The following is a 20,201-nucleotide window of genomic DNA, read 5'->3' as shown; positions in this document are numbered from 1 at the left end:
GATACATACTCATGCTTCATTAGCATTTCTCTTCTTTCCAGAGCTCTATTCAAAGTCTACCTCCTAAAGCAGAGATCGGAAAACTTTCTTAAAAAAAAGCACCAGATAGTAAATATTTTTAGTTTTAAGATACAGAAGGACTTTGCTTCACTTATTCAATCGTGCCACTTAAAATAACATTCAAGCAGAGAAAACAACATTAACAAGTAAATACAGTGATATTTCAATAAACTTTTATTTATATTCTTAAAAGTCAATAGGCAGGATTTGACCTACGCATTATACATATTTACAAATTTACAAGACTGTACATATTTTTACATGGTAAATTTGCCACTCAGTGCACAAATCCTTTATTTATTTATTTATTTATTTTTGCTTTTTGGGTCACACCTGGCGATGCACAGGGGTTACTCCTGGCTCTGCACTCAGGAATTACCCCTAGCGGTGCTCAGGGGACCATATGGGATGCTGGGATTTGAACCCGGGTTGGCCGAGTGCAAGGCAAACGCCCTACCCGCTGTGCTATCTCTCCAGCCCCAGTGCACAAATCCTTTAAGTGAAACTGTTATTTTGTTTTTTAGATAAAATCCAAACCTATTAATAACATGCAATATTCTATTTAAGTTAAAAACTCAATAAAGAAAAACCCACTGCTAATGTTACACTCAATGGTGAAACTCTGAAAGAAAAGTTTTAGTTAAAACAAGGAATAAGACAAGACTGTCCACCATCATCATTTCAATCATTTCAGGGCTTTTTGGGGGGGAATAGGGGGGTTGTCACACTCAACAGTGCTCATTGCTCCTGGCTTTGTGCTCAGGGATCACTCCTGTCAGGACTCAGGGGACACCAGAAATACAACCTAGCATTGATGATGGAAATGTACACTGGTGAAGGGATGTGTGATGAAACATTGTATGACTGAAACCTAGTCACAAACAACTTTGTAACTGTGTATCTCATGTCAATTCAATTTTAAAAAGTAATACAAAGTAAATAAAAATCATCAAATCTGAAAAAGAAAAGAAACAAAATCCGGTGAGCCACATGCAAGCCAAGCACTTTACCCACTGTACTATCTATCTGGCCCCACCATCATCAATTCTATTTAATTCAGAATAAATTAGAGGTCTTAGAGCGATTGGACAGGAACTGAATAAGTATATTTAAGTGTACATAAAGAAATAAGTGAAAAAGCAATATAGATCACGAAAGAAGAAAATTATCATTTGCAGATGATAAATATGGGAAAACTCTAAAGACTCCATTTTAAAAAGCTATTGGAAACAATAAATAATTCAAATAGCTAATTACAAAATCAATATGAAAAAATATGTTCCATTATTTTTAATATGAATACGCTCTGTTTTATTCATTCACCAAGCTTTACAATTGTACAATGCTGCCAATGGGGGCTTCCGTGCACACTGGGGTGTTTGTTTCCTCTGCCACTGTTCTGGTCCTCCTCTGCCTCTTATGGCCCTGCCTTACCTTTTCCCTCTGTCCTCCCCCCCAGATCTATCAGCCATGGTGGGTTCTGCTCCCTAGATCACTTCTCAGGTTCTATTGCTTCTGGTCATTTGTTACTCCCTTATTCTGCCTCTTGATATCCCATGTAGGAGAGAGATCATTCTGTATATGTCTCTCTCCTGCTGACTTCAGTCAGCAGAATTCCCGACAGGTCCATCCATGTAACATTTTTTTTTTTCATCAGGGGTCACTCCTGGCTTTGCACTCAGGAATTACTCCTGTCGGTGCTCAGAGGACCATATGGCATGCTGGGAATCAAACCAGTGTCGGCCATGTGCAAGGCAAACGCCCTACCCACTGTGCTATCGCTCCAGCCCCATCCATGGGAAAATAATAAATGAGAAGAAAAAGAAATTCTATTTACAATTAACTTCCAAAAATAACCAGGTGCCTAGGAACAAATTTAAATAAAGTGTTAAAAGACATGTATATGAAAATTGTAATATACTGTTTTTTTTAAACAATGTAGGAGTACTGCTATTTACTCAGCCATTGATTAAGCAGATTGAATTGGGCATGAACTCCACAAAAAAATTGTAATATACTCTTAAAAAACAAAACAAGAGGCTAAAGATAGTCCAGGTACATAAACAGGAAGAACTAATACAGTGAAATGTTCACATACAGACTTAAAACAATGCTAATCAATTTCCAATAACATTTTTTAAAAGAAAACAAAAACTGCTGTGACTTATATAGTCTCATTAAAGACTTCAAAAGGTTCTAGAAGTCCTGAAGAAGAAAAATACAAATGGAAAAGTCCCAAAGAAAAAAAAAAGAAAGATCAGAAAAGAGTAATTTAAACTGTATAACATTAGAATGAAAATAGATACATAGATCAATGGACCAATTCAGAGATAAACCCACACATTTGACTATACTTTATTTATGGCAAAATGTATAGGATCATACTATGGAGAATGGAGAGTCACTCAAACAAAAATGGTGCTGAATGAAAAAAGTTGAGCCATGACATAGAAAAAAATAAAACTAGATTATGTTCTAACTATATACATATATATAAGTAAATTCAAATTGGAATACAGACCTCAATAAAAAACCTGAGACCATAAAGTACTTAGTAGATAACAAATAGGTGAAGTGTCCATGACATTAACTTTAGAGATATTTTTGGGGACTTGACACCAACAGCAAGGGAAATAAAAATGAAGAAAAACAATTGGGAGCAGTGAGGGGCACTGAGGGAGCTGGGGGAAGGAAGGGGGTACACTGATGGTGAGTGTGGTATTGGAAGTACATATATGAGAAACCATCATTAACATATATGTAAGCCATCATTAACACTATGTAAATCAATTTTTTTAAGTTAAAAAAAAATTTTTAAGTAATTGGGTGTCATAGGGGGTTGTTAAGGACACAAAGACTATTTAAGTTCCAGCCTATGCTTACAAAGGACTTGCAGATTAGTGGGGCATACAGCAATTTAAGTACCCACTCATAAGAATGCAATTTTGCTATCATAGAAATCTATTTTACAAATTATTTTGGTATAATACATATTTGTTTTCTTGGAAAAACAGAAAAAAATTACTAACTTTGTTTGGGAAACAGAGGAAAGCTGCACAGAGATGAAATTGAGCTAAGACTGTCAGAAAAAAAAATGAACTGTTTTCTCTTTTTTTTTCTTTGGGTCACACCCGGCGATGCACAGGGGTTACTCCTGGCTCTGCACTCAGGAATTATTCCTGGCGGTGCTCAGGGGACCATATAGGATTCGGGGAATCAAACCCGGGTTGGCCGTGTGCAAGGCAAATGCCCTACCTGCTGTGCTATCGCTCCAGCCCCCCCAAAATGAATATTTTTAAGCAAAGTGAATACAGAACAAAGGCACCAAGACATGGGAATGCACCATGTTTTGGACAACAGCCAGTGGTTCATTATGGATAGAGAGGGGGGAGTATAGGCGGACCCAGGTGAGACTTTAAAAAATAGATGTGACAGGAGTGGGGGAGAAAAAGAAAGCATGTTGTCAGTATCTTGTGAAGACCCTATTTTCATACTAAGATAATAGAGATATACTTATATACTTACATAACATTATATAATCTTAAGGCATGTGATTTTATCCTAGCGATTATATGCTAAGACATTCAACATCAAGATCCAATTTATTTAATATTTTTACATCCATGAAAGTTCTAACTTTCTTTATAGAGTCTTACCTATATATGTCCAATGTTTATACAGCCTCCATACATAAAACCCATTAAATTCTGGTACTACTTATGAAATGAAGAGGAAACATTTATTTTGTTTTTGTTTTGTTTTTAAGGCCATACCTGGCAAAGCTCAGGACTTACTTCTGGCTCTGCACTCAGGAATTACTCTTGGTGGTGCTCAGGGGACCAAATGAGATGCCTAGGGTGGAACCTGTTGGCCACATGTGAGACAAGCACCCTCCCCACTGTACTACTATCTCTCCGGCCCCACGGAGGGAAATATTTAGAAGTAAAAGATCTAGAACTAAATCTTGTAGTACACAGCAACAATATTTTTAATAAACATCTTACCGCTCATTGTTCAGCAAAAAGAGTGCTTATTTTGCTAGACTACCATGAAGTCTGTATGAGAATATTATATGAAGAGCTCTGTGAGACACCCAGAGCTACATAAGTGACATTCAGGATTTGTTAAAAATTGCATATCAGTTGAAAAGAAATGATAAGATTCTTCGTTTCTTTTATATCGCTTTCCATGATGGACACATTCATGCACAGCTTAACAGAAGATAATCCTCTATTCCATTATGTATAAATTTAGATTCTGACCTTTCCGTGGATCTGATTTTTGCATGGTATCATCAGCTACACCAAATGGGAAACTGCTCCTCCTTAGCAAAATGGTGAAATCTGAAAGCAAAAGACAGGGAAAATATATAAACATGTGAACTATTATAGATCCAAGGAGACTTGCAATGAAACAATGTTTCTATCAGAGAAAACCACAGATTGGATCCCCAGACAGTGTTTCCTAAGGGCGGCAACTTGGCTAGGTTTCTAATCTTTGTGCTCCTTCCCTTAACTTTGTGGTTCTAAACCCTTACTCCAGTTAAAAGTAGAGCAGATTCATAAAAACTGACAGGCAAATTAATGTGCATTTCCTAATTTAATCTAAGAATAATAAAATCCACATGAACTAAAATTATAAGGCACTGCTGAGTGGCCAGGGGACTTTAGAGGGTGGGGAGGAAGTGAGGACAGAGAAGAAACCACAATGGCAATGACAGTTGGAAAGGATCACTCTGGACAAGAACCAAGTGCTGAAAAGTGGTAAAGGGATATACATGGTAACCTTTCAGTACCTGTACTGCAAACCAAAATGCCCAAAGGGGGGCAGCGAGGAGGAGGAGGAGGAGGAGGAGATGATGATGATGATATAGTCTGCTGCAGAGGCAGGCTAGGGTGGGGGGTGGCAGGAGGGAAACTGGGGACACCAATAGTGAGACATGTACACTGGGGAAGGGAAGGGTGTTGGAATACTGACTGAAATCCTGTCATGAACAACTTTGTAACTATGTATCTCATGGTGATTCAGTTTAAAAAAAAGGAAATTGAAAAGAAAGACACTGTTGAAATAAATAAAAGACCTAAGAATGCAAAGACCTCCTGTGCTCGTGAACTGTAAGACAACTGTTCAGTGGCAATCCTATCCTAAGTGATCTGCAGATTCAATGCAATCCCAATGACTCTTCTTCCAGAAACATAAAAAATGACAGTTTTGGGGCTGGAGCTATAGCACAGCGGGTAGGGTGTTTGCCTTGCACGCGGCTGACCCGGGTTCGATTCCCAGCATCCCATATGGTCCCCCGAGCACCACCAAGGGTGATTCCTGAGTGCATGAGCCAGGAGTAACCCCTGTGCATCGCTGGGTGTGACCCAAAAAGCAAAAATAAATGATTGAATAAATAAATAAATAAAATTTTTTTTAAAAATGACAGTTTTGAGACTGTTCTTCTACTGCTGGGGTTGGAATGTCTTTTTTAAAGATGGGCTAACGGTAATAATGCATCACAAAACCTTCAGAAGGAAAGGAAAATGTGTGATGAGCCACTTGTGTGTCTCAGTTTATTATCAGCTTATATATCCAGTGCTTTATTTCCCCCTTCTGACTTGACCGCACAGGGGCTACTCCTGGCTCAATCCTTGGGAGTTGCTCACAGTGATGCTGGGAGACTAGGTGGTACCAGGGACTGAACCCCAGGCTCCTACATTCAAAGCATGCAATCAGCCCTTTGCACTCTCCCTATAATTCTAAGTTTTAAATAACAAACTCATAAATTTATAAACATGTATGCTCTATTTCTATACTTGCAGTAGAAAACTAATAAGGTAAAAATCAGGTTTTTTTTCTTTCAGTGAAAAAAATCCAAGAAAGTAAATCTAAGGTATTACAATGTGTAGCAGTGATCATTTCAAAGCCTGTGATATTATAACAAGTGCTTAATATGCCAGAAATAATAGAATAAAGCCTAGTTTTCTACCAAAAAGAAACTTAATATGAAGTTGATCTGGTATCAGACAATTCTGTACTAAACATTTATATATATTTTTAAAAACTTAAAGTATTTAAGTTAAATAAATTAATTAAGGCATCCAAAGTCATATAGCTACAAAACAGAAAAACTAAAATGCCAGATTGCCTAATTTACAAGTTCATGTTTGGGGCTGGAGTGGTAGCACAGCGGATAGTGCATTTGCCTTGCATGAAGCCAATAAGGATTTGAATCCCAGCATCCCATATGGTCCCCTGAGCACTGCTAGGGGTAATTCCTAAGTGCATGAGCCAGGAACGACCCCTGTGCATCACCAGGTGTGACCCAAAAAAATAAAAGTTCATGCTCTTCTTGGTTGGTCTACTTATTTTTGCCCACTATTGTTTAAAATAAGAAGACACTGCACCTGTTTTACTTACCAAAGACTTGGTAAGCAGTGAAGTATTATGCAATTATAAGAATTTATCACTGAGCTACAAAGGGAACAACTGAGGGTAGTGGCTTTCAAACTGTTTTGATTGTGAATGGTGGACTTAAGTACAAGTGTTTTATAACATATATTTTTTCTTTCCAATTTTTACTTAGGCACCATGATTTACAACAGGCACACAATGCTCCAATTCCCTATCCATGAATGGTGTCAGTGTCTGTCCATCAATTATGTCTTAAGGTTCTCTCTCCACCCCCTTGGCAAACTCACTTTTTAAAAAATTATTATCATTTTGGTCACATGTTTATAATATTATTAGTGATATGGTTTCGATGTACACCAAAGGACCCAAGACCCTTGACTACTACCCTTTGTTACATCCAGTCCAAATCTCATTTTTCTCCTACCAAACCCCATCTGCCACCCACCCCCTTTACTTCATATTCTCAATTCTGAAATCCAGGACCCGAGAAAACATTTTACATTTTGGCATATACAAAACTTTATCTTTCCCCAGCCCATAAAATACATTTCCAAGTGTCAAGAGAAGAGGGTTCTGTTGTATCTTACAGAGTGAATGGAGTAGCATGCATGAATCTTTGGCATTATCGGGGGCCTTAAAGAATTTTTTTTTAAATGAGGCCACCCTATTTTCTTTGACCCATGAACGTGAATGTAACCTAGACCCAACCTTGATTCGATGCCTTCCCCATCACAAAGTAGTCACCTCCTTGGGGATTCACATTCTTCACCTCCCAAAAAGGTTCTAGCTGCCTACCAGAGCTACTTAGGTTACTTGTCTTGAACCCCGTTTCTGTTCTAGCAGGTGTCAGATAACTTTCCGCACTGAGTAGAAAGCCAAAGGACATAAAGGGGCTCCCAACGAATTTGTCTTATGTTGGACCTGAAGGAGTGGCCCCAATCTTAGGAAAGCCCTCTGCTCTGGCAAAATTGGCCGAGAGGGCAAAGAATAATCTTTGTAATATGATAGTGAGATAAGGAAATCATAAATTTAAAGACAATTGTTTGTGAAAAGCAAAATAATATATATAATAAATAATATATTATAAATATATTATAACATGACATATTATATATTATAAATAATACATATGTATATACAACAAATCTAAACAGCTTAGGCAGAAAGCACCATTTGCTAAGTATTTAGTGGGAACCTCCTCCATGCTAACTCTTGAGAACAAGGCCTTTTAAACAAGTCAGGAAGACCTTTGTATACAGCCGCAGATCAGCACAAACCAAAAAGCAAGAGGGGGAAAAATTGTTCAGTTTCACTTCAAAGACATTTTATGGCTGCTTAGTACATTTCTGAGTGGCTTTTTTTGTTAATCCTGGAAATTTAGCTGTTTGGAAACAAGATACCTTTCTCAACTTTGTCAGCCTCTGACCCTTAATTAAAATCTACTTTAATTTTTCACATGTTAAGTCTCCGGTGTCCCTCGAGCCAGGATCAGTGCTAGATTGATTCAGAAAATAAGTCCCTGTGGTAGTACTAGTTCAGAGCACTCGGACGTTTGCTTCCCCGGGATCATGTGGGTGCTGAGTCTGCGCAGTATCCTTTAACAAATGGCAGTCATTCTTAATTTTTTCTGCTCTGATGCCTCTTTTTTTTAAATTATTTATTTATTTATTTTTCTTCTAAATCAATTTATTTGCTGATTCATTTGCTCCTTACTCTAGTTCCCATTTCTGTCTGTATCTAGTTTTACGCACTATAGATTTTTAAAAATTTTTTTATTAATGAATCACCGTGAGGTACAGTTACAAACTTATGAACTTTCATGACTGAAATCTGATGCATCTTAAGAAGAGCAAACACACCTACCACTCAGAGCAAGCTCATCAAACACTATGAGCTTCTCCAAGATAGTAGCAAATAGCATTAGCTGGGTGGAGAAGGAAGCTCCCATAGGAAACAGTATTTTGGGATCTCCAGGGATATTTGTGTGATTAGAAATATCTAACATGCCTTCAGCATTTGCTCCTTTCCCTGCCCTTCCCCACCGACCCAGAGTCTAGAGACTGGTCTCCAACAGAAACAGAACTCATCATATGTCATCTTAAGTTTTCTAATAGTCACATTTTTTAAAGTTTTTAAAAAAGTAAAAATCATTTTAGCAATATTTTAATCTAATATGTTGAGACAAGATCATTTCAGCAAGTAATCATTACAAAAATGAATGAAAATACTTCATTTTCATAGAAAATGCTCAAAATACTATATTTATAACTAATTATAATTAATTATAGTTAATTATGGTTTATCAATTCAAAAGCTAAATTCTTCATCAAAAATACGTGATCTGCATTTAACTTTCATAAAATTTATAGTTGAAAAAGAAGGTTCATGGGCTCAAGTTTTTCAAACACACAAATGTTTCTGATAACAATCATTCTCAAATTTAAACTTAACTGAAATTACACAAAATGTAAAATTTAGTATTCAGTTATATTAAACCCATGGCTATCATGTTAGACAATTCATATCCAGAAAAAATGATAAACGTTACATACCTACAATGCGCATTATTCTAAGCTAGGCTCTATTACTATCTTCACTTAATGATAAGATAGCACCACAAATAATTAAGACTTTGCCAAAGACATCAAGTAAATGAGGAGGTGGGAATCAAAGCAAAGTCAATTTGGTTCATTTCCTGTCCCTGAGATTTAGGGGTGGTTTTTTCCTTGAGGAAACTGGGCTCTACAGGTTTCCCCTGCTATCCCCAAAATACTGTATCTATGAAATCTTCCGAAACCTAAAGCAAACGATTACAATGACTTCACATGTAAAAAATATTTCGGGAATTTCAAGACTCCCAAAATAGCCTAGCAAATCACACTGAAGAACACACCATAAAGCCTAAAATAACAGCACCACAGAGTCAAGGCAAGAACAGCTTCCTCCGCTGCCGGTGCCAGCCAACCTGCCTCCTCCCTTGGGGCCTTCCCACTCCCTGGATGCTGCGCCCGTATTCCTAGAGCTTCTCATCACCCAAAGATCAGCTCACACATCACCTCCTCAGAGAACCCTTCCCTCCCCTCTCTGTCTAAGGTGGCCTTCTTTACCGTGCCTCTTTCATTTGTTTTTTTAATTTTTAATTTTTTTATTGAATCACCGTGAAAAAAGTTACAAAGCTTTCAGGTTCAAGTCTCAGTCACTCAATGATCAGATCCCCATCCTTTCACCAGTGCACACGTTCCACCACCAAGAACCCCAGTATACCGCCCCCCCCACCTCTGTGATTAATGATCTTCACTTTATTCTCTCTATACTTTGAATACATTCAATATTTCAACAGAAAACTATTATTATTTAGAATTTTCCCCCAACAATCAAACCTGCTGAAAAGGCATCATTTGATAATTTGTTTTCCGTTGCTGAGAATGAAGAATATATGAGCTGTCATGGCCGCGCAGTTTTGGATTTCTGATATTTTAGCTCAGTTCACAGTTTCGTGTGCGGCTGCTCCGGATCTCGTCTGGGCAGAGAACGTACCGGTAACACCCCTATCCCAAGATCTCCCTTGCGCCACGTCACTTGCAAGCTCGTACCTCTGGGTAGTAGGTTCTAGAAGACGGCGGTCACCACATGGGTGCCACCGCCACCCCCACCAAAAGAAACGGTTGAGAGAGAAAAACCTTTCCCCTCTCGGGGCAGCATGGGGTTGTAGCTCAGTTCACAGTCTAGATGCATTTCTATAAGGAGCTGCTGGGTGCCAAAAGTGGTTAGTAGCCCCCAGGACCATAGTCTTTAAGGAGCAGAGGAGCCGTTTCGTGTGTGGCTGCTCTGGATCTCGTCTGGGCAGAGAGTGTGCCAGTAACACCCCCATCCCAAGATCTCCTGCGTGCCACGTCATTCAAGCTCATACCTCTGGGTAGTGGGTTCTAGAAGATGGCGGTTGCCACGTGGGTGCTGCCACCGCCACTGCCGCCACCCCTGCCGAAAGAAACGGTCAAGAGAGAAAAACCTTCCCCCTCCTGGGGCGGCATGGGGTTGTAGCTCAGTTCACAGTCTAGATGCATTTCTATATCTACCATACCACTCTTAATTCTCCACAGCACTTCATGCCAGTTAGCCATTTAATAATTTAAATTATTAAAGGCCCACTGGGGCCTTGCCTGTCAGATATTTACCACTACAGCTCAGACTTGGTAATAGCACCTGGTAGAGAGAAAGCAGTCAATATCATTCTTTAATAAAAGTCATGAATACTAATCGTTATTATTTTATACTGTAATATCAATTATCATTCTATTACAATAATGATTTTTAAGTTTATGCCTAATAAACTTAAAAATTATTTGATCAGAATACGTAAGCCACTTTCTGAATCTGAAAAACTACCACATTTGGAAGATTTATAACTGAAAACCCCAGTTATTTTTTAAATTTGTATGCACTATTTTAATTTTATTATTTTTAATATTTATTTTATTATAAATAAAATATTTTATTGTTATTTTATTAAAATGTTTTAATCATAGTGAGATACACAGTTACAAAGTTGTTCATGATTGGGTTTCAGTCATATAATGTTCCAACACCCATAGTTATTTTTGAGATGGAAAAACTTCAAGAAAAAGCTCTTAGAGATGGATGAGTTCCCCTTCCCGCCCCAACAGAGCCAGCCCCAACAGCTGAAAATCTCCAGAACTCAACCACTACCATGCTCACGGCCATTCCCCACACAATCAGACAAGCCTCACTCACAAGTGAATCTATTCCATCTCATACTTTATACCACCTATAAGCCAAGAATAGCACACCACATTTGATGGGGTTTAAAGTAGAAGGCAACCAATCTTAGGGTGAAATATATTTATACACACACACACACACACATATATATATATACATATATACATAAGCACATAGACTGGAGCGATAGCACAGTGGGTAGGATGTTGCCTTGCACACCGACAACCCGGGTTCAATTACTCCATCCCTCTTGAGAGCCTGGCAAGCTACCAAGAGTATCCTGCCCGCCCGGCAGAGCCTGGCAAGCTCCCTATGGCATATTCGATATGCCAAAAAGAGTAACAAGTCTCATAATGGCGATGTTACTGGTGTCCACTTGAGCAAATTGATGAATAACGGGAGGACAAAGCTATAGTGCTATATAAGCACACAAGGCTCAACCTTTAACATGTTACTAATCTCTTATAAGAGGGCTTAAAAGGGCTTTCCGCTGAGACGAGACCCTGAGTGGCCACACATGAACGGCTCTTCTGTTCCTGAGCGACCATGATCCCAGAGGCCCACTACTTTCAGCACCCAGAAGCTTCTTGCAGAAATGCCTCTAGACTGTGAACTAAGTTTACGGCCCCATGCCGCCCCGAGAGGGGAAAGGTTTTTCTCTCTCGGTCTTTCTTGTGGTGGCGGCGGAGGTGTGGCGGCTGCCATCTTTTAGAGCCCACTAAACAGAGTTATGAGCTTGTAGTGATGTGACTTCTGGCAGAAATTTCTCTGGACTTAATTACTAAAATACCAGAAATCCAAAACCGCATGACCGCGACCGAGGCCGCATGACCTCATATGCTCTTCATTCTCAGCAATGGAAAACATTATCAAATGATGCCTTTTTGGCAGGTCTGATTGTTGGGGGGAAATTCCAAATAATAATAGCAAGTTTTCTGTTGAAATATTGAATGTAATCAAAGTAAAGAGAGATTAAAGTGGAAATCATCAGCCATACAGGCAGGGGTGGGGGGGGTGGGATGGGAGGTATACTGGGGTTCTTGGTGGTGGAACATGTGCACTGGTGAAGGGATGGGTGTTTGATCATTGTATGACTGAGACTTAAACCTGAAAGCTTTGTAACTTTTCTCATGGTGATTCAATTAAAAAAAAAAAAAGGAGGGTTTAATGGTTCCTGGGTGAAATACAACAATCTTCACACACTTTCGGTTCTGCTTTGGGACAGGGTTTGGGGTTCTGGATGGAAACATCCAAAATATGTTGGTGGCAAGGTTTAGTAGTGGTAGTGGGATTGGTGTTCAAATATTAAATGTAATCAAATATTGTGAACTACTTTATGAAAATAAAATAAAATTAGGGATAAAAAGCTCTTAAATGAAACAAAAACAAGTTGGATCCTTAAGGATCTTCAAATCATTCTAAAATTCCATAAGATCATTATATAAAGGTTTTAGGAGGAAGGAAGAAGAGCTATAATCTTGAATCTAATTTGGCTTTTCAAAGACATTCCTTGAATATAGTCTCTACAATTTGCTAAAGAGATTCACATAACATGAAGTAAAATTCCCTCTGATTAAAACTCAGTTAAGAGAAATGCTTTGAGAGAACAAAGGATGATTTTTAAAGATGAGAGAACAAATATTATTTAGTAGCACAGGAAAGAGTGCCATCAAGAATCAGAAACTTCTAAGCATTTCTGTAAATAGAACCTAGAGTATTAAAATGAAGAAAAGTAATCAGTGCTAAGAACCTCTAGCGAAACACAGGTAAGGGATTATGTGTATTCCTAGGCCACACTAAGTAGTCTTGCTTTCTTGGAGGAAAAAAAACCACCTAGGCTTAGAAACCAGAAACAGGCCGTGAAGGAAAGCCCTGAGGGGCCTGAGATAGTAAGCCTACAGGCACCCCACTCTATGCAAACAAAAATCACCTAGCTACAGTTTGCCAGGGGGCACAAAGGTACAGTATCACTTCTGTTAATGTGCAAATATACATTATGAAAAGGAGGCACAACAAGGGCTATTATAAAGAACTTACTCTAAATGAGGCGAGAACGTGGGATGGAAAAGAATGGGACACTGTGGCTGGAGTGATAGCACAGTGGTAGGGCCTACCTCGGTTCAATTCCCAGCATCCATATGGTCCCCGGAGCTCCGCCAGGAGTGATTCCTGAGTGCAGAGCCAGGAGTAACCCCTGTGCATCACCGGGTGTGATGCAAAAAAAAAAAAAAAAAAGAATGGGACACTGGTTTGTGAGACTCTCTGTATCACATGCAATGAAAGAGTGATTTTAAACTGGTGTCACTAAGAAGAGCAACAACATTTTTGTCCGAAAGTGTGCCCAGTGCCATACTGTGGAGAAGGAAGCTGAGCACAAGACTAGGCCAAGTGTCCATGGTCTGCCTGGACGAAAGACAGGTCAGGCCCCTGGATTCACTCACACTAGTGCCACCAAGAACAAAGGCACCATCTGGGAGGAAAAATCACTGGTGGAGCCAGGAAACATATGCCTGGATCAAAAGTGATCTTCACTGGCATTAAGAAGAGTAAAAGGGCAGAGTTGAAAACTTATCTCAAAAAGCTACTAATGAATAATAGCTGGCACTGCCTTATTTATTACTAGTCAGAAACGCCTCATGACTTTTTCATATGTACCATATTAAAATCCATCTCATTTACCAGAACGCAGATCAGGAATGGCTAATAGAATTATTTAGTTAGACAGCCTTGACTTAAATTAGACTGGCTTATGGTTAAATGCGTAGGATCAGCCTTTTAAATTTTGAAAATAACTCCAGGTCTGCAAGTACAATCAGTTTTCTCTTCTAAAGACATGATTGGACATTATTAGTAATATTCCCTTCTTGGAATTGGTGTCTGCCCTCTCAAAATATGTGGGGAAACTAGTTTCCCATTTCAACTTCTATAACTGATGTTGAAATCTCTTTGCTGTCCCCTGGAATAGAGGAAGACTCACCTGTGTTTCAAGTTATATTTACTAGCCTAATAAAGGCCAGGGCTAAGGCTAAGCTGGCAGCATCCTCTTTATCTTTTTGGTCTTAATTATGCAAAATGAATTTAAATTTCCTGTATTGGAACCAGGATAAAGACCAGAGATATGGGGCTGGAGCGATTGCACAGCGGGTAGGGCATTTGTCTTGCACGCGGCCAACCCAGTTTCGATCCCAGCATCCCATATGGTCCCCTGAGCACCGCCAGGAGTAATTCCTGAGTGCATGAGTCAGGAGTAACCCCTGTGCATCACCAGGTATGACCCAAAAGGAAAAAAAAAAAGATCAGAGATAGTATCAGGGAAAAGACCTTTCTTTGCATGCAGCTGAACTGGGTTTAATCCCTGAGCTCTGACAAGACCAAGCCCTGAGCACTAGCAACGGAGGTCCCTAAACAAACAAAAATATTCCCTGTGTCTAAAATGTTGCTTTTTATTGAACTAGAAGTATGGTGGTGTGATTTATGTATAATATCAAGTAATTAATATCTAATAACTAAAAAAATGGTACAGTTAAATAAGATTAGAATTAAAGGCACAGGAGCACAATACTGAGTGATCCAACTAATGAAGCAATGAAGTACCTATTTAAAATTCTTTTCTGCTACAAAGCTATGTAAGTAGAAAAACTGTAACTCAATGCAAATATTTTAAATATATCTGTACTCTTAGCCTCCAAATTAGTTTACACCTTTTAGAGGGCCTGGAAAGATTCCTAAATACTTTGCTGGGAGTAAGACCTGATCACAGCCGGATATGGCCTAACCCCCACACCCCACAAAGAGAATTTAAAGGGAATTTTCATGAATAAGAAAATTCCCACTTTAGGGGGTATGATGCCACCAACAACAGGTCAACCTGTACCAGCGGGGTGAGTGCATCAGCAGTCTGATGGTGCCTTCAGGCTTCCTGATACCCCAAAATTGCCACTGTGCCTTTGGCTGGACCCCAACAACTTGGGACCAAATTTACCAAGAAATTAAAAAGCCAAAATTTAGGTATGTGAGAGCAATGCCCACAAACTACCTCCAGCTCAGCTATACAAGCTCATTTATTGGCCTTATTTCAGAGACCCATAGATAAATCTTGAAAGAGATCAAAAGTCACAGTTAATCTCAGACCCTGCAGAACGAGTGGGGCAAATGGGAGGGGGGCAGGTTGGGTTGTGCCTGCCCAGGCAGAGCCCCCAGCAGCCGCTTGCTTTCACAATCCAAAATTGCCGCCATACCCCCAGCCTGACTCCACTGTCTCAGGACGGTTCTCACCAAAATATAATCTGGTGAAAATTCAGGTATTGGGTTTGGTGACTGAAATCTCCAGGCTTTCATGGAACTGGGGTGGGCTACCTCCCCCCACTTCCCAATACACATGGAAGCACTGGCAGTCACCCCCACAAACCAACTCCAGCACCACCCTGTAAGCTCTATTACTGGCCTTGCTTCAGAGACCCATAAATAAATCTTGAAAGAGATCAAAAGCCAGAGACACATCAGCGAGTCCCAGAAGACACCACAGAGCTGGAGATCTCTCCGGGCCCCATACAGAGCCAATTTCACCAGGGCACCCCAGATGGAGCAGGTGCAGTCTCCCTGCCTACTCCAGATGGAATCCCAGCGACCAAGCAAGCAAGGCCCAGGTATGTAGGTTCCAGGACAAAATCTCCATGCCACATGGCAGCAGAGGTGCCAGGCTGTCCCTCCCTGGCTCCCTGCCCACTCATCAGCCTGGCTGTCACCCTCACAATGTGCCTCTAGGCATCATCTTAGTGCACCAACAGCCTGGTTCAGGGACATAGCAATGAGTCCCGGAAGACAACACAGGGCCGGAGACCTCTCTGGACCCCATATTGAGCAAATTTCACAAGGGCACCCCAGATGGAGCAGGTGCAGTCTCCCCGCCTACTCCAGATGGAACCCCAGCAACTAAGAGCTTACACAAGCAAGGCCCAGGTATGTGGGTTCCAGGGCTAAATCTCCATGCCGCATGGTGGCAGAGGCACCAGACTGTCCCTCCCTGGCTCCCGGCCCACTCGTTGGCCTGGCTGTCACACCCACAATGTGCCTCCGGGTGCCATCTTAGCACACCAATAGCCCTGGTCCAGAGACGCCAAATTGAATCCCAAAATGGATTAGTACCCTTCAGAAATGTCTCTGGAACCCAACCACTTACAATCTAGGATTCAAGAAGCACACGGCCGTGGCATCCGTGATATTCAAAATGAGCAATGAACAATAAATGAGCTAACATCTGCTCCGGCAGACAGGCTTGAATGGTGGTAGAAAAATTTGAGCAAAACATAATGCCCAAAAGTAGAGAGAGAGTACTGGGGAAATTGCCTCCATGGAGGCAGGGTTAGGACTGGGATAGGGGGGAGGGGATATACTGGGGACACTGGTGGTGGAAAGTGAGAACTGATGGAGGGATGGGTGTCCGATCACTGCATGGCTGAATCTCAAACATGAAAGCTTTGTGACTGTATCTCATGGTTATTCAATTAAAAAAAAAGTAATGTGGACTTCATGCCCAATTCAGTAAGTTTAATCAATGGTTGAATAAATAGCAGTACTCCTACATTAAAAAAATCATCCTTACTTTAAAATATCTCAAAGAAGGGGTGACGGAGATAGCCGAAGCACAAGTTCAATCCTTGGGACTGCACGGCCCACCCCAAGCAGCTGGGCCTGAGCACTGAAACATCAGGCCTATGTATATAGTCAGACCGGGGGTCTCCAGGAGCATCACCTAGGTGCCCTGAGCACTGCCTGAGAGTCCCCCCCCACACACACACACACAAAGTATGTTTTAATCTCAAAGAATATGCTGTCAAAGTTCCACACTGAGTTCTGGAAGGTTAATAGGCAAGAGCAGAGAGGAGAGGGAAAATTCATGTTAACTGATATTTAGCATTTTGTACATAGTGACCATTTCATTACAACATACCTCAATCACACACACACCCCCCAATCACTAACGGGAGCTCAGAATAACTTAATCTTCTTATCTGGGTATTGGTGAATATGAAGCCTGATGAACAAGGCTGAGACCAAAATACATACAAGAATCTTAAAAATCTACCCAATCTAAATCTATCTTTAGTATATATTCTTCACAAGATCCAAGAAAGTCATTCTTTCTCAACTTGGAAAAGCATGCATTTAGATAACGAGGACATGTGAAATAGATGACATTTTTGACAGTACATTATACAAAGTATAAATCTCTCATTTTTGGAGTCTTATAATTTTCAAAATTAAATCTCACATATTATATATTTATATTATGGCCATCTTTATATATATACATATATATATATATATATACACATATATGGCTTTTAGGGTTACACCGGCGATGCTCAGGGGTTATTCCTGACTCTGCACTCAGCAATTACTCCTGGTGGTATTTGAGGGACCATATGGGATGCCAGGGATCTAACTGGGTTGGCTGCATGCAAGGTAAACTCCCTACCCGCTGTACTATCGCTTGGGTCCCCCATTTTGTAGACATCTTTCTGTTTGTTTTGTCTGGGGGCCATATCCCTTGGTGCTCAAGGGCTACTCCTGGCTCTGTGTTCAAGGCCAGTTCCCTGTGGTGCTCTGGGTACTATGTGGTACAAGGGATCCAATGTGGGTCTCCCGTATGCACTGTGGATGTTGAGCCCACTGTCCATTCACCCCAACTCCTTGTCGACACATTTTCAGTCCTTTTAGCATTGTCATTCCCTTGAAATTCGGATCCAGATCTGATAGATTTCTACATTCTTTGTAAGAACACCTAGGAAAATTACTTGTTAATGCTTCCGTAAGGATAGATACTATCCTCACAATTAGATATGCAAAGTGGCCAGGATAACTACTCACATTATTCTCTTCTGCTCTCAGTTTTTGAGCCACATTGGTGTGGTGGTGCTCAGGGGACCGTGCAGAGCTGGGGTCTGAACCGTAGCCCGCATGCTCTCTATTTCCCTGGAAATATAAACCTAAAGGTGAATATGAGATTGCATTTTGTTTTGTTGGCATAGTATGTTAGAGAAAATGGCAAGTAGAGTATTCCTTTAAAATTAACAAGATGCTTCTTATAAATCCTTATTTGGTGACTAAGGAGATAAATCAGGGACCAGGGGAACATACCTTGTACGCATGAGCACTTGAATTCAATCCTTGGCACTGTATGGCCCCCTGAGCACCACCAGGTGTGTCACTAGTCACCTCCAATATCTCTGGGTACAAGCAATACCACCTCTCCAGGCCCTAGCATCCAGAAATCTGGCCTGGTTGGCAAGAATGGTCGTTGGGCCCCCTGAGTACTGCGTGGAAGCCCCAATGCCACAAAAATCTATTTGGATTTTGGGACAGAACAGTAGTACAATAGCAGGTAGGGTGTTTGCTCTGCATGCAGCAGACCCAGGTTCTATTTCCAGCATCCTTTATGATCCTATGAGCCCTGCCAGGAGTGATCCCTGAGTGCAGAACCAGGAGTAAGGCCCGAACACTGCCAGGTGTGACACAAACTCCATCCAAAATTTGTTTGGATTTAGTTATGCATTACCTAAAACTTAAAAATATATAAGTTAACTCTTTGGAAAGCAATATGGACTATTCTCAAAAAAAAAAAAAACCAAAAAACTAAGAACTGAGCTTCCATATGACCCAGCAATTCTGTTTCTTGGTATCTACCCCCAAAGTTCAAACATTGTATTCAGAAGAGACATCAGTAATCCTGTTTTCATTGCAGCACTATTCACTATAGCCATAATCTGAAACAACCCAGGAACAGATGACTATGGTATAAGGAGAGAGAGAGAGACAGTACAGCGGGTATGGTGCTTGCCTTGCACACAGCCAACCTGGATTCGATCAATGGCAGTCCCCCCAACAACCCCCACCAGAAATGATCCCTTGAGCACAGAGTCAGGAGGAGTAAGCCCTGCTCATGGCTGGGTGTGACCCCTACCAGCCAAAAAAAACACCCCAAAAAACTATGGTGAAAACACACATGGATACTACCCAGCTATAAGAAAAAATAAAAATGAAGTCATAAAATTGCTGCCATATGGTTGGAAATGGAGACGATCATGCTGAGTGACGTTAACCATCAGGAAAGAGCAGATATACAATGGTCTCTCTCAATATGGGATAGAAAAAAACATAGTAAGGAAATAACAAATGTGCAAAGGCAACAGAATCTGACAACTGGTCTACAGAACTGAGGTGGGGGGGAGTGTAGGATGGGGAAGTGGGGAGAAGGACACTAGTGATGGAGGGAAGCAGGTACTCTGGTGGCGGTGTGCCATCGGAACACTGCACCCACGAAACGCTACCATTAACAGCACTGTAAATCACAGTGCTCAAAAAGAATATGTTGACTCTGACAATAGCTAACACTTAGGCCCATATCTTTGGAGCAACTCAATGTTATGTATTATTTCAGATCATTTTTTTCAGACCATGATTTTCAGTGAAAGACTACTGCTCCCATTACACCGACAAAGAAATTTCAGAGTTAAGAGATTTAGAAGGTAGTTATGTTGGTACATGAAACCATCTAGACCTTGATCTTTGCAATATAATGTTTGCTTACACAAAACTAGTGAATAACCTTCTAACTGGTTTCTGTTTCCATTCCATAATGTGAATGGAAGAAATGGTACTAAAATTCTAAAATAAAAATTTGATCACGTTAGTTTGATCCTTTAATAGAGTCAAGCAGTCTGTAGAATGAAATTCATCAAAATCCCTGACATTACATACAGAACTCTCAAACTCAAATCCTGTAAGATTTTGTCCCTGACTTCTAGTCTCATCTACCCATCCCCTTCCTCCTTACCATTCTCTTCTTATTCTGAATGTCCTACACCCCTCAACTCATATGCATTGAAGTCTCTCTTTCCATTTAGAAACCTTTCAGCTAACAACTCATCCTTAAATATTTAACTCAGAAATCAATGAGTCACTTTTTCCCCAGTTTCTTTGGGGAAATTACTCAGAGAATA

General features: G+C 40.3%; 1 protein-coding gene across 7 annotated transcripts in view; it reads right to left on the bottom strand.

Moving 5' to 3' along the window:
* Nucleotides 1-20,201, bottom strand: part of SCMH1 (Scm polycomb group protein homolog 1) — a 211,157-nt gene that overhangs the window by 166,135 nt on the left and 24,821 nt on the right. For 6 of the 7 annotated variants that reach the window (XM_055138836.1, XM_055138835.1, XM_055138842.1 and 3 more), the window contains one exon: nucleotides 4,323-4,403. In XM_055138836.1, coding sequence (XP_054994811.1) covers nucleotides 4,323-4,347 — 25 coding nt within the window. In that variant the 5' untranslated portion in view covers nucleotides 4,348-4,403. Of the gene's footprint in view, nucleotides 1-4,322; nucleotides 4,404-20,201 lie in introns of those variants that run through there. The other variant, XM_055138838.1, reaches the window with a different exon arrangement.

This window comes from Sorex araneus, chromosome 5, assembly GCF_027595985.1.
Source record: "Sorex araneus isolate mSorAra2 chromosome 5, mSorAra2.pri, whole genome shotgun sequence".
Taxonomy (NCBI): Eukaryota; Metazoa; Chordata; class Mammalia; order Eulipotyphla; family Soricidae; genus Sorex; species Sorex araneus.
This window is presented reverse-complemented; position numbering and strand designations above follow the sequence as displayed.